Source organism: Triticum aestivum, chromosome 1D (genome assembly GCF_018294505.1).
Source record: "Triticum aestivum cultivar Chinese Spring chromosome 1D, IWGSC CS RefSeq v2.1, whole genome shotgun sequence".
NCBI lineage: Eukaryota > Viridiplantae > Streptophyta > Magnoliopsida > Poales > Poaceae > Triticum > Triticum aestivum.
In genome coordinates, this window is record NC_057796.1 from 218,300,800 (window position 1) to 218,314,697 (window position 13,898).

The 13,898-nt window shown below is 53.1% G+C and overlaps 1 protein-coding gene across 1 annotated transcript; it reads left to right on the forward strand.

Moving 5' to 3' along the window:
• The first annotated feature begins 542 nt into the window (after nt 1-542).
• Nucleotides 543-12,684, forward strand: LOC123181084 (uncharacterized). The gene is made up of 3 exons (XM_044593305.1): nt 543-1,019; nt 1,136-1,235; nt 12,252-12,684. The coding sequence occupies exons 1-2, from the start codon at nt 837-839 to the stop codon at nt 1,199-1,201; spliced, it is 249 nt and encodes an 82-aa protein (XP_044449240.1). The 5' UTR covers nt 543-836; the 3' UTR covers nt 1,202-1,235; nt 12,252-12,684.
• The last annotated feature ends 1,214 nt before the right edge of the window (nt 12,685-13,898 follow it).

Here is a 13,898-nt window from a genome sequence, read left to right on the forward strand (position 1 = left end):
CGCACCCGTGTCCATCGACCTCGGCGCCGCGCCGGTAGGCGGTGCATCATCATCCGGAGGGGCGAGGAAACGCCCGCGGGAGATGCCAGCCGACGTGCTCCCCGACACCCGCAACCCGTTCGACAGAATGCCGGCGGCCGGCAACGAGGAAACGGCCAACCGTTTCATCATGGAGAACATCATCTTCGAAGATGATGCGGCGGCCACTGGCTCTGCTGACGGTGCCGCCGCGGCTGCCTACGATCCCGATGAGACCCAAAGCCAAGACGGCCGAGCGCCATTCACGCCGGCGACCTACGATCAAGCTGCCATGCACGACGTCTTCATGTAAGATCAGGTCGGTCGCCCACTCGGCGTTCGCCCTAACATCTAACACCGGTTACACGAGACCGCCGCCGCCGCGCCGCCCCACGGCCATTATTAACGTCTAACGTCGGTTGCACTCCACCGCGCGGGCGTCCTCGTCTCCTTTGGCACGCCGTGCATCCGTGAGGCGCGGCCCGCTTTAGGTGCACCTGGAAAAAAAAGGCGACAGGTAATTGGCGCCTCTCTAGTCCCATCGCCCGCGCCGCGCCGCTCAGGAAAAGAAGGGAAAAGGATCCATCCCCGCTCCGAGTCCGATCCATCCGATCCAACCACCGCCTTCCCATCCCGGCCGTGCAACGCCACGCCAGGACGCCACGCAGGGAGGCGGAGGAGCAGGGCAGGAGGGATCCCCACAAAAACAGCGGCACCAGCGGCAGCGAGCCGGGTTAGACAGAGGAGTCACGCGACGAGCGAGCGAGCGAGCGAGAAAAACGAGGCGAGAGCTCCGACCCAGCCAAGCCCGAATCTGAATGGCCTCCGCCACCCCGGCGGTGCCCGACCCCGCCCTCGGCCTCCGCCACCCCGGCGCTCTCGCCCGCCGCATCGCCATGGCGCGCGGCGCCGCCGTCGCGCCAGCGCTCCGTCCCTGGCTCCTCTTCGACGCCGTGCCCCTCGTCGTCGTCGTCCTCATCGCCGCGCACGTCCTCGCCCTCGTACGCCCCCTCCTCTGCTCTCAACTCAAACAAGCCCCACTTTGACCGGAGACACTCCTCCGGGTGAGCGCTGGCCGGATTGGGGCTAAACCTGGGTGTTTTGTGTGCTGTGGCAGGGCTACTGGATCTACAGGCTCGCCACCGACGGGTCCAAGCACCCTGCGCGGAGCAAGAAACACTAGACAGCAGCCGCAGGCCCGCAGTGGCTGCCTGGATGTAAGGCCCTTCGTCCTTGCTCTTTCATCTCCCTCCTTTTACTCATCACTAGCAAACATGCCCGTGCGTTGCAACGGGAGAAAAACACATCCCAAACCTAACAATACACAAAATCAGATGATGCATATAGTTAGTTCTCTTCTAGACGTGAAGGATGTGTTAAGAAAAAGAAGCAATTTATATAGTAAGAAGAAAATCATAATATGGTCATTTAATCATGTAATTAGTCTTCTTTTCTATATGTCTTCTTCACGTTGTTCCTCTGCCGCAACTAATATAATTAAATAGATTCGAAGGTTGTAGATACCTAAATTAGTGGGTTGCAAATATAACAATAAGTTTTAAACCTTACTTTCATCCGTGCTGACAACTTTGATAATGCTACTCTGATTGATAGCCCACTAATTAGCTAAGTCCACTGACACTGAAAAATCGGGGCCGAACACACATAGTATTTAGCTTATGGAATGTTCGTATCAATTATAGTGGGAAAAAAAGTTATGAAATTGTTCTTTAAGCAAAACAATAATTGAAGACAATAAACAATGCCTAAGTTAGTAGGTTGTTGAATAAACCGAACCAAGTATAATCAAGAATCGTGCATTTAATAATTAGTTTTAAACCTTGCTTTTCATCCATGCTCACAAAATATCATAATGCTTCTGCTACGTATAGCACAAACTTTGGTCAGCCACTGAGACAACAAAATTGGGACTGAAATGTTAGACCTTTGAACCTGAGCATTGATAGTTGTGGATGACACTAGGAGAGTTGGGACAATTTTCGTTGGTTTATTTCTCACACAATGCCATACCAACCTGAGGGGTTGGGGATACATACTTATAGGCTGCTAGCCAGCCAAGCATATGCTGAGATGCTGCTAAGATGCCAGTCTAAGATGCTAGTCTAAGATGCCAGTCTAAGATGCTATCCTAACTGCCAGTTCTTGATGGTCAGGAACTCTATCCTAACTGCCACAAGGACCATGTGCTGCAGCCCCACAACAACCCTAGTACACAGACTTATCCATCATTCTCCCCCTAAGTCTTGTACGTCGTCTTGTGGGAGAGTTGAATCATCCCGATCCTGGAGCAAAGTTCGAGGAACTTGACCCTCCCAAGAGGTTTGGTGAGCAGGTCTGCGAGCTGGTCCGTGGTGTTGATGTAGCTCGCCTCGATGCTCCCTTCTTCCACACAGCTGCGGATGAAGTGATACCTCAGTCGGATGTGCTTGCTCCGTTCGTGGAACACGGGGTTCTTTGCCAGGGCCAGGGCGGACTTGCTGTCCACCAGGAGCTGCACCGTTCTGGTGTCTTGAACGAGAAGATCACCAAGCAGTCGAGCGAGCCAGAGTGCCTGAGTGCAGGCGGTGGAGGCCGCTATGTACTCAGCCTCACAGCTGGACAGGGCCACCACCTGCTGCTTGACTGATTGCCAGCTCACGAGACACTTGCCGAGGAAGAAGAGGATCCCGCTCGTGCTCTTGCTGGTGTCGATGTCGCCGGCGTGGTCGCTGTCGCTGTACCCGACGAAGTGTGCCGCCCCCGGACACCTAGGGTAGTGGAGGCCGTGGTCGAGGGTCCCTGCTACGTAGCGGACGATCCTCTTCACTGCCTGCTGGTGTTCCGACGTCGGTCGCTCCATGAACCGACTGACATAGCCGACGGAGAATGCCAAGTCCGGCCGTGTGTGGGTGAGGTAGCGAAGGCTCCCCACAAGGCGTCGGTACTGCGTAGCATCCACTTCCTCCGTCGTGCCGTCGCGGCTTAGTTTCAGTCTCTCCTCCATCGGAATGAGAGCTGGGTGGCAGTCGGTGAGCCCAACTAGCTCAACGATGCGCTTGGCGTAGGCGGACTGTCGAAGCGCGATCCCTGAGTGGTCCTGGTGCACCTCAATCCCTAGATAGAAGGAGAGGAGCCCTAGATCACTCATCTGGAAGGTGGCCTTCATGTCTTCCTTAAACGCCGCCACCTCTGCATCTTTGGTGCCGGTGATCACCAAGTCGTCAACATAGACGCCCACCAGCAGGGCATTTCCTCCACTGCCCCGTCGGTAGACGGCAGCCTCATGCGGGCTTTGCTCGAAGCCCATCTTCTTTAGCGTGGAGTCCAGCTTGGCGTTCCATGCCCTAGGTGCCCGCCGTAGGCCATAGAGAGCCTTGCGCAGGCAGAGTACCTTGCCCTCCTGGCCGGGAATCGCAAATCCCGGTGGCTGATGCACGTAGACTTCCTCCTTCAAGTCGCCGTTGAGGAATGCCGACTTGACATCCATGTGATGGACACGCCAGTCCTCCTGGGCAGCCAGCGCAAGGAGAAGTCGCACGGACTCCATCCGTGCCACGGGAGCGAAGGCGTCGTCGAAGTCGACTCCTTCCTGCTGCAAGAAGCCTCGGGCCACCAGGCGAGCCTTGTGCTTGATGATGGCGCCGGCTCCATCCCTCTTCAGCTTGAACACCCACTTAAGGGTGATTGCGTGGTGACCACGAGGGAGGTCAGCGAGCTCCCAGGTGCGGTTTTGCTCGACCGCATCCATCTCCAACTGCATCGCGGCGCGCCATGCCGCATCTCTCTCGGCCTCTGCAAAGGACCGTGGTTCGCCGTCCTCACACGCGAGTTGTAGCTGCGCCTCCAGGTCACGTGGCATCAGTCCCGGCACCGGCTGGTCGCCGAGTAGATCATCCATCATGCAATACCGCAGCTGTTCGCCTCCATAATACGCGTCGACACACTCCTCGTCGTGAGTGAGCGGGGAAGCGAACTTCTCGGGTTGCGCTCTGCGTGAGCTGGTACTGATGAAGACGAACCCGGAGTGGTGACTGCCGGGGCTGGAGTATGCGGCGTCGCCAGTTGTGGTGCCGTCGGCGTAGCAGGCACCGGAGTCGATGTAGTTTTGGGGGCCGGGGTAGACGTGTCCGGCGAAGAGGAGCTGCTTGCTCCCCCGGCTTCCTTGAAGTGGGCGTACTCGACAATGAAGTCGTCATACGTCAGCGTCGAGCCGTCGTCCACCGCCTTGTCCCATTGCCACCCTCGCCCTTCGTTGAACACAACGTCTCGCGCCGTGCGCACACGCTGTGTCTTTGGGTCGAGGATGCGGTAGGCCTTTGAGCCCTCCGCGTAGCCGATGAAGACTCCCGGAGTGCTCCTGTCGTCGAGCTTGCCGATGTGGCCGAGCTCCTTAGCGAACGCAAGACAGCCAAAGACCCGCAAATGGGAGACCGCCGGCTTCCGCCCATGCCAGGCCTCGTACGGTGTCCTGCCGTCGAGTGCCTTAGTAGGCGAGCGGTTGAGGATGTAGACGGCCGTCAGCACCGCCTCTCCCCAGAAAACAGCCGGCATCCCTCTCTGCTTGAGGAGAGCCCGAGCCATCCCCACAACCGTCTGGTTGCGCCGCTCGACGAATCCGTTTTGCTGCGGGCTGTACGGCGTGGAGTAGTGGCGCTGGATGCCCTCATCGGCACAGTACGACGCGAATTCAGCCGCCGTGAATTCGCCGCCGTTGTCAGTGCGCAACACGCGCAATTTGCGGCCGCTCTCCGCCTCCACACCAACCTGCGCGCGCCTGATGGCGTCCGCCGCTTCTCCCTTGCTGCCGAGAATCATCGCCCACATGTAGCGAGAGAGATCGTCGACGAGCAGCAGGAAGTAGCGTCGACGTCCTGGTGTGGCTGGCGTCACCGGGCCGCACAAGTCTCCGTGCACGAGCTCCAACTTCTCCTTGGCCCGAAAACTCGCCTGTTTGGGAAAGGGGAGTCGTCTCTGCTTCGTCAATACGCAGATGTCGCAGAACTGCTCCACATGGCCGAGGCATGGCAGGCCTCGTACCATCTCCTTGGCACTTAGACGCTTCAGGGCCTCAAAATGAAGGTGCCCAAAGCGCTCATGCCATTACCACGCCTCGTCGTCCCGACGGACAGCGAGACAGACCGGTTGTGCCACCTGCACATCAAGGACGTAAAGTCGATTTTCACCTCTGGGTACCTTGGCGAGAAGGCGACCCTGGCGATCCTAGATGCGTAGGACCCCATGCTCAATCAGCAAGCGTGAGCCGTTCTCATCCAGCTGTCCCAAGCTGATGATGGAGTTCCTTAGCGCGGTGATGTAGTAGACACCGGTGAGCAGCCGGTGCTCTCCCGTCTTGGTGGTGAAGATGACGGAGCCTACGCCCTTAATTTCCAGAGCGGAGGCATCCTCAAACTTGACGGAGCCTCGCGCATCGGAGTCGAGCTCGGCGAAGAATTCCCTTTGACCGGTCATGTGGTGGGTGGCGCCGATGTCGAGGCACCACTCCGTAGTCTTGTCCTTCCCGGAGCCATCGCCGAGAAGAGCGTGTGCTTTTGGTTCGTCGAGGTGGATGAGAGCTTTTGCGACTGGTGTCGCTGAAGATAGCTCGATGCTTGCATGCGCCATGAACAGAGCCGTCTCCTCCTTCGCCTGTGCGACGTGAGCCTGGCCTTGTCGTGGTTGCCGACACTCGTTGGCCCAATGGCCAAACCGGCCACAGTTGTGGCAACTGTTGTCTTGTGCCGGCTTGCCAGCGGCGCCGTCCTTGGCGCCTCCGCGGGCGTCACCTTCGGCACGTCCTTGTGCCCTGCCCGGGGGGCCTCTTCGCGTCTTACGCTGCTTGCCACGCTTGCGGCCGCCCGTCGTGGAAGAAGGCTCCCCCTTCTTCCTGTCACCAAGGCTGGCATCCCACGGCTCCCGAGTTAGGAGCAGCTTCCCGCCGGTGGTGATGGGCCCCGAGGAAGGCTGTGGCTCGTCGGTGTCGACGACCTTGAGGCGACCTATCGCCTCCTCGATTGTCATCGTGGAGAGGTCCAGCAAAGACTCGATCGACCGAGCCATCTGCTTGTACTTCTCGGGGATGCACCGAAAAAGCTTCTCGACAGCTCTCTCCTCGGTGTAGGTGGCATCACCAAACTTCACCAACTTCTGCAGCAGAGTGTTGAGACGGAGAGCAAAGTCATCAACGTCCTCACCTGGCTTGAAACCCAGGCTCTCCCACTCCTTACGAAGTGCCTGCAGAGTGGACTTGCGAGCACGGTCGCTGCCGATGCGTGCCGCGGCGATGGCGTCCCAAGCTTCCTTGGCAGTCCGCTTGCTGGAAAGCGAGAACTGCATCTCGGGCGGGACTGCGGCGATGAGGGCGTCCAGCGCCCGTCGGTCCTCTTGGTGGTCGACGTTGCTGTCCTGGACTGCCTCCCACATGCGCCGCACCTGGAGCCTGATCTTCATGATCCCGGCCCACTCGACGTAGTTGGTTTTAGTGAGGGTAGGCCACCCAGCACTGGGACCAACATCCCTGACCACGGTCCGGACCTTGTAGAGGCCGCGGTCCTGGTCGTTGCAGCCGCTGTCGCGGTGCGCACCTCCACCTGGAGCGCGGGCGTGCTCGGCTGCCCACTGCGCCGTCCGCTCTTGCGCCACTTTGGCGCGGTTTGCGTCAGCGCCGTCGTCGGAGCTGTTGGAGCTGCCGGAGCCGCCGCGGAGTACCTTGGCATCCGCCGTAGCCTCACGTGCTGCGTCTGCTGCTGCTGCTTCTACCTCCGCCCTGGCTGCTTCTACCTCCGCTCTGGCCGCTGCCAGCTCCGCTGCAGCCAGCCTCGACACCCTTGCTGCCGCAGCAGCTGTTGCTACAGCTGCTCGCTCACGCTCTTCTGCCACGGCGCGCTCGGCCTCCTGCCGGCGCCGTATGCTCGAGGTAGCCGTGTGCTGAGAGCGACCTGCAGACATGGCTCGCTGCAGGGGGGCTGTTGCGTGAAGGGGAGGCTGTTGAAGACGAACTGCTGCTCGACAGTCCGGAGGGAGGAAGGTAACCAGAGGCAGACGGAGCAGCTGCTGCTACCGACTTAGGCTGCTCACAGGAAATGCTCAGGGTACAAGATAACGAGGCTCTGATACCACTTGTTAGACCTTTGAACCTGAGCATTGATAGTTGTGGATGACACTAGGAGAGTTGGGACAATTTTCGTTGGTTTATGTCTCACACAATGCCATACCAACCTGAGGGGTTGGGGATACATACTTATAGGCTGCTAGCCAGCCAAGCATATGCTGAGATGCTGCTAAGATGCCAGTCTAAGATGCTAGTCTAAGATGCCAGTCTAAGATGCTATCCTAACTGCCAGTCCTTGATGGCCAGGAACTCTATCCTAACTGCCACAAGGACCATGTGCTGCAGCCCCACAACAACCCTAGTACACAGACTTATCCATCATGAAACACGTACTCTCTACGTAACATAATATGAGACGTTTTTTTTTACACTATGACAAGTGTCAAAAAGGTCTTACATTGAGATACAGAGGGATTATTATTTAGTAGATCAACATATTCATGGTGGTGGTGGAAAGAAAAAAAAGTTCTTCCAAAAAAAAGAACTACATAGTTCACACATTAGCTCTATTCTATCCATGAAATTAAAAAACTATGATTCAGTGGAATCATACTGAATACAATATGGATTTTATCACAGCACCGAGTATTTAACTTTGTGTTAGCTATTTGATTGATCCTAACTCGCATGCACGCATGGCGGCAACTTGAGCAAATCAACAAACATCAATCATGCATTGTGAGCAGCTAAACGAAAGAAGAAAGAAGTCACGAATCCATTTAGCTTTTACTGTCACGACTATTTTCTTCCTGCTTCAACATGCACCTCACGCGCCTCGCGCTCGATCTGGCGCTGCTGCGTTCGCTCCTTCTAAGTCTGCGTGGATGGAACGGCCACGGCAGGGCAGAGCGCCTCGCTTCCATCACCTCGATCTCTCTCCTTCCGAAGTTCTGGTGGATGGAACCGCCGGCCACCGGATGCTCCTCACCAGGACCCAGAGCCAGAGCACCGAATGAGGCACTCGTGGTTCATGAGGAGCGGAGGTACTCCAGGGCAGGCTTGCATGGTCATCGCCCGCGGTGGAGCCACCAGTCGCCGGCAACGGCAGCCGCCGAGCCATTACCCTGTCTTGTTCGGCGCGAAGAAGAAGCAGACAAGAGGAAGAGAAGGAGACCGAACGGGTATCGGTGGTGGTGCGGAAGGACAAAAATAAAAGGCCTCGCCAGCCTTGACGCCATGCCCGTCGCCGGGGAGTCCGACATCGCCAAAAGGCCAAAGATGGACACGCCGGCGGTGCTAGGATCTTGCTCCCACTGCTGCGTTGCAGTACTGCATCTTCTGATTCCTGTGGAAGGTCGTGTCACAGCGAACGGGGCCACCGCCCACCGACGGCTTGGAATAAAATCGGATCAGAGGAGGGGTCTGTAATCTGTATATCTCTCGCCGCAACGCCACCCATGGTCCCTTCCGCGGACAGCGCTGGTCAGGTCAAGCAGGGATGCGAGGAGGTTGATGAAGGCACAACAGACCTCGTAGAAGGTGCGTGCGGCGGCAGCCTGGGACGTGAGGCTGGGGTGGCGGCCCTCACCTGGCAGGGTATGGGGGAATGACGAGAGCTAGGAGGTAACGGCGGAGATACCGGGCCGACGACACAGGGGTTGCGGTACCCCTCGGCGGCTACCACGCTGGCCCTTGGAACAGTTTATTCCTTCCTTTGATCCCATCCACGGCGGCTGCATCGCGCTCCTCCATGGTGGCGAACAGATCCATGGCGAGATCCCAACCGGATCATGGTTGCGCCTCCCCGAGCCACTCCGTCACCACCCGCGTGGGTTGGTGCAGGACTCAGGCGCCATTGCCATGTACGGGGAAAGAGGAGGAGGCACCATCTCCGTGGTCAGCAATGCGAGGTGAGGGCGGGAGAGAAGCGGTCGAGCCGAGGAGAACATGCGTACGCATGTTTCAAACTGGTCGGTTTTTGCCCTAGGTAGTGCCTTTTTTGCGATTGCGTTGCTCGAGCCAGGGTGGACCGATGGACGGAAAACCCCCTGTCAAAAGCCCACGCGGACGCGGTTAAGTTTGGGTGGTACTTTTAATCTTAGCCGTCGATCTTTATGATTTACATATAAAATCAACGGATATAAAAAGATGACGTATGGAGAACTATGAAAGCTTCCGTCCTTTATTATTAGGTAAAGATAAAGAAAAGATTGGCTGCAATTGTTATGATGGATTGTGGTTTCAAGGATTGCTTGTTTGGCTGCGTCACAGAGTCTTTCTGAATGCCTAGTTACGGGGGTGATTTGTGGGATATCTGCAGGATTGTGGCTACTAGCGAGCTGGCTGAAATGTTGGAATTACCATTGTCATAGTGTCGACATCTAGTTCAGTATGTTTTTTTTTTGAAAAGGAGGATGCATCAAGCGATGCACACAGCCATCTTATTATATTATTTGACAAAGCCTGACAAAATAAATACATGAATACCCAAAGCAATCTTCCTGGCGAAACCTGTCGCCCTACCTACAAGGTTAATGATGTGTCCCTACCTCTCGCCAACACACACCATGAAAAAAGATGGCCTCACCAAACCGCCCGTCGGCTAGCCGGGAGCACCAACCGATGTAACAGACCCTCAGCACACACCGCATGTGCGCGCTCTAGAATCCGCCACCGCCATCTTCTGCCGTCCCGTCTTCAGGCGTGATCAATGCATTGATCTTGCCAGACCCTTCTGCTGTCGATGCCACCAGGATGCCAGACAACGCCACCCTCCTACGCACGCCCATCAAACGGTGTCTAGTGTTCAGACCCCGTTGCACCATGCCGCCCAGACTCGCTGCTGCCGAGACTGTAGATGCCACACCGCTCCACCTTGCTCACCGCACGAGAAGCATGTGGAGACCCGCGCCCAGCCATCGAAGCCAAACACTTGTCCCTCCAGCTGATGAATGGCTCCAAAGATAATGCCCCTATGGGGGTAATGACGCCGGGACATCGCCATCTCCGATCTAGAAAGCCCAAATCCGGGGTTTCCCCGGGAGCGCACAGGGACCGAGAATCGCCCCACAATGCCTCCAACGGGGTAACGACACCTACGGGTGCCGCCGTTGAGGGTTCCGGCCGAGGCCAAAAGAAGCTTTCACTGGCACACTCGCATCCAATACCGGCTGGACCATCGGATCCATCTCCACTGTCTTCCGCCACACCCCAAGGAAACGTCCCTGCCGTCAGTAGACATCCGCAGCACACGGCCAGAGCCGCAGCTGTGCCACCACCGCCAGGAAACGCCGCACTGCCGGGGTGGGCTGTCGACTGCAGAAGAAGGCCCATCGCTGCGCGGCCGACGCCGGACCGTGCACACGCCGGACCAGGACACCTGCTTGAAGATCCACCGTGTCCGCGCCCCGGAACCACGGCAGAGGAAGGCCCTGCCGCTCCCGTCCTCGGCAGCCGCATGGCTTAGCCGCGGCGACGAGAGGGTGGGTGGGAGTGGAGGGGCTGTGGATGAGAAATCCCACCAGCGGCTGATGATCTAGTACAGTATGTAGGACGCTCTTTAGCGATCCACACTAATTCAGTGGCTAGTGGGCTTTGGGGCTTCAACCAGATTAACCGATGGAGAGCTTGCCTGAATACCGGTTCCACATATTGCTGGAGTTAGACTTTTATTATTTTATATAGGATAGCGGATGATAATGAATCTGTGCTGGAAAATTTTGGTGGATTCGTTTTTTTTTTCAGTAGACCAGTACTACCTTAATATGTAATTGTTGATTATGACTCTGTGTTTGCTGTTTTGTTTGGGCCCTTTGCTTTATGAAAACACTCTTCTAAACATTGTCATGAAATCAACTGCTAAACCTCGTATTAATTAAGCACTTCTGTGCGGCACTCATGTTTTGAGGAAACCCATTTGGGCTTACAAGAATAAGCTATCTCACTCGTTGTTATTCTTAGTATTCATATTGTTCTGTTGCGACAGCAGCTTAAAAGTTTTCCAATTAGGTACCACTTTGATGCTTACCGAACCATGGGCTGCAGTAACTAGCAGACAACTATTTAACGTGTCTTCATGCTTAATTTTTCAGCCCTTCACTTTTGTGCTTGCTCTCCTGTATTGCCACTGTAGTAATTTTCAAGTCTTGTGATTTTGATTCGGTAAAATTTAGGCTATTTTGCCTGAAGTCCTGAAGCTAAATATTTGACATTGAAGTAATTTCAACAAAATCAAGTTTTTATATCAGTTTCTTATGTGGTATGCATCTCAAATGTAAAATCTTGTTTTGCTCCTGATTCTTAGAATATAAATGGTTTTAGGGGTTCCAAAATAAAATGGTTGTCTAGAAAATGATATTGATTATTTCTTTAGCTAATAATTTGCACAAAGAAAATAAATAGCTAAACATTGCTTAGTGTGTACATTATGTGAGATTGCGAATGGCCCTTGCCTTTGATAGGGAAAAGGATGGTGTGACTCAGATGATGTAAACAACTTGATTTTGTCCTCTGCAAAGCTTGACTTTTCGAAGGCTTGTAATTTATGAGTAAAATCTTACCGTGAACAAGCATGGAGGAATTCTATCTTTTCTTTCAAGTACAAAAGAACGTTCTTCATGAATAAATGCTGCGCTGGTATTATGTATCAACTTATTTATTCTGCTTGGATAGATTTTATATCCCATCTGTAAGAGATTCTGGAAGAAAATGGATATCATGATTGAGTCTGTTGCCTCCTTATGTTAACCAAGCATGATCAACCTCTTTAAATTGTATTTTTTCTGTTTGGTGATCTGCTAACAAAAATATTTTGTTACCCCTGCTCCCATGCTCCCAATTCCTCAAGTCTGTCCGCCCATGTAGGAACACAAATTATAGCGCACAATTGTTCCTTGAAATAACTTATATGTGCTATGAATTCTTTGATTGTTTATTTACGGTTATGCTTACCTCTACAGCACCACCTACCTGGCTACCTTCATTCTGTTCATTTTCGTTTGTTGTACAAAATGATGTCTAACAAAGAGATAAACGACACACAAGGATTTTGCTCAGCTCCAGTATTAACACAATTCTTTACTCTCGAGTTTCAGATGCATAGAAGAAAAACATTCATATGTTAATAGTAACCTCCGTAATGCTTCAAACATTCTCCAATTAATCATATTCGTTCTCTTTGTTGCAGGCTTGTAGCTTGTTAGCCGTCTAGGTTTTTGCATCTCTGCTTGTCAATCTCCAAGGTTTCCCGTGTAAAGTGATGGCGTGGCGAAACTCATGAAAGAAGTGGAGGTAGGAAACCTGTCACTCGGATTGATCTGTTCAGATGTTGGTTTCGAATCGTGGCGTGAGCTGGTGCGTGGAAAGGACCTTCTATGGCCATACATAGCATATTGAGTTGTTGAAAAGATCTGTCTACTCATAGATGATGTTTCTGTGTAAAAGACCATTAGCTAGATAAGTGCTCCCATTTTCATCTGATGTGGGCTTGTATAATCTTTACGAGAGCATCTTTTTCTTTGCCCCTGACCATGTAAGGTTGGCATGGAAGTTTCTACCCTGTCTGAACAAGTTGGTCATGGCACTGCAACTGCTTGCTCATGTGCGCACCTCCATGACAATTATCCCTCCTGATTATGTTGGATGTCTGAACAAGATTGTCCAGCATATAAGACTAGTGTACATCCCTACAAAACCAGCTCACTTGTCTTGCCCTTCCTAGACTCGTAGTGACAAAGCTCCGGCCCCGATGGCTTTACGAGGAAATTATTCTTCAAGAGTTGCTGGCATATTATTAAGGATCACATCATGCTTGTGATTAATAGGCTCTTGAACCTCCACGCGACGAAGTTGCATTGGCTCAACTCGGCAAATATCGCTCTCGTTCCTAAGGACAGCATCGAGGAAATCTCTGACTTCAGACCAGCTAGTCTTATCCATGTTTTGGCCAAGCTCATAGCCAAGATCCTTGCCACTAGGCTGACTCCCCACATGAATGATATCGTGTTCATGGCACATAGTGTTTTCGTCAAGAAAAGAAGCATACGTGACAACTTCATGTATGTGTGAAATTTGGCTAGAAGATTCCATCGCACTAAGAAACTCATGCTCCTCTTCAAGCTTGACACAAGAAGGCCTTTGACTTAGTTAGATGGGACTACTTGATGGAGATATTGGGTCACCATGACTTCCCTACCCGCTTCCGTGATTGGATCTCGGTAAAGGAAATATGCTTTAGAGGCAATAATAAAGTTGTTATTTTATATTTCTTATTCATGATAAATGTTTATTATTCATGCTAAAATTGTATTGATCGGAAACCTAAATACATGTGTGAATACATAGACAAACATTGTGTCCCTAGTGAGCCTCTACTTGACTAGTTCGTTGATCAAAGATGGTTAAGGTTTCCTAACCATGGACATGAGTTGCCATTTGATAACGGGATCACATCATTAGGAGAATGATGTGATGGACAAGACCCATCCGTTAGCTTAGCATATTGATCGTTCAGTTTTATTGCTATTGCTTTTTCATGTCAAATACATATTCCTTCGACTATGAGATTATGCAACTCCCGGATACCGGAGGAATGCCTTGTGTGCTATCAAAAGTCACAACGTAGCTGGATGATTATAAAGATGCTCTACAGGTATCTCCGAAGGTGTTTGTTGAGTTGGCATAGATCGAGACTAGGATTTGTCACTCCGAGTATCGAAGAGGTATCTCTGGGCCCTCTCGGTAATACACATCATAAGAAGCCTTGCAAGCAAAGTGACTAATGAGTTCATTACAGGATGATGTATTACGGAACGAGTAAAGAGACTTGCTGGTA

What these genes read in the sequence shown, in the direction of transcription:
- LOC123181084 (XM_044593305.1), top strand. Translation starts at nt 837, where the DNA reads ATGGCCTCCGCCACCCCGGCGGTGCCCGACCCCGCCCTCGGCCTCCGC. An exon ending in CCGCGCACGTCCTCGCCCTC is followed by an intron (nt 1,020 to 1,135) that starts GTACGCCCCCTC and finishes GTGCTGTGGCAG; the next exon opens with GGCTACTGGATCTACAGGCT.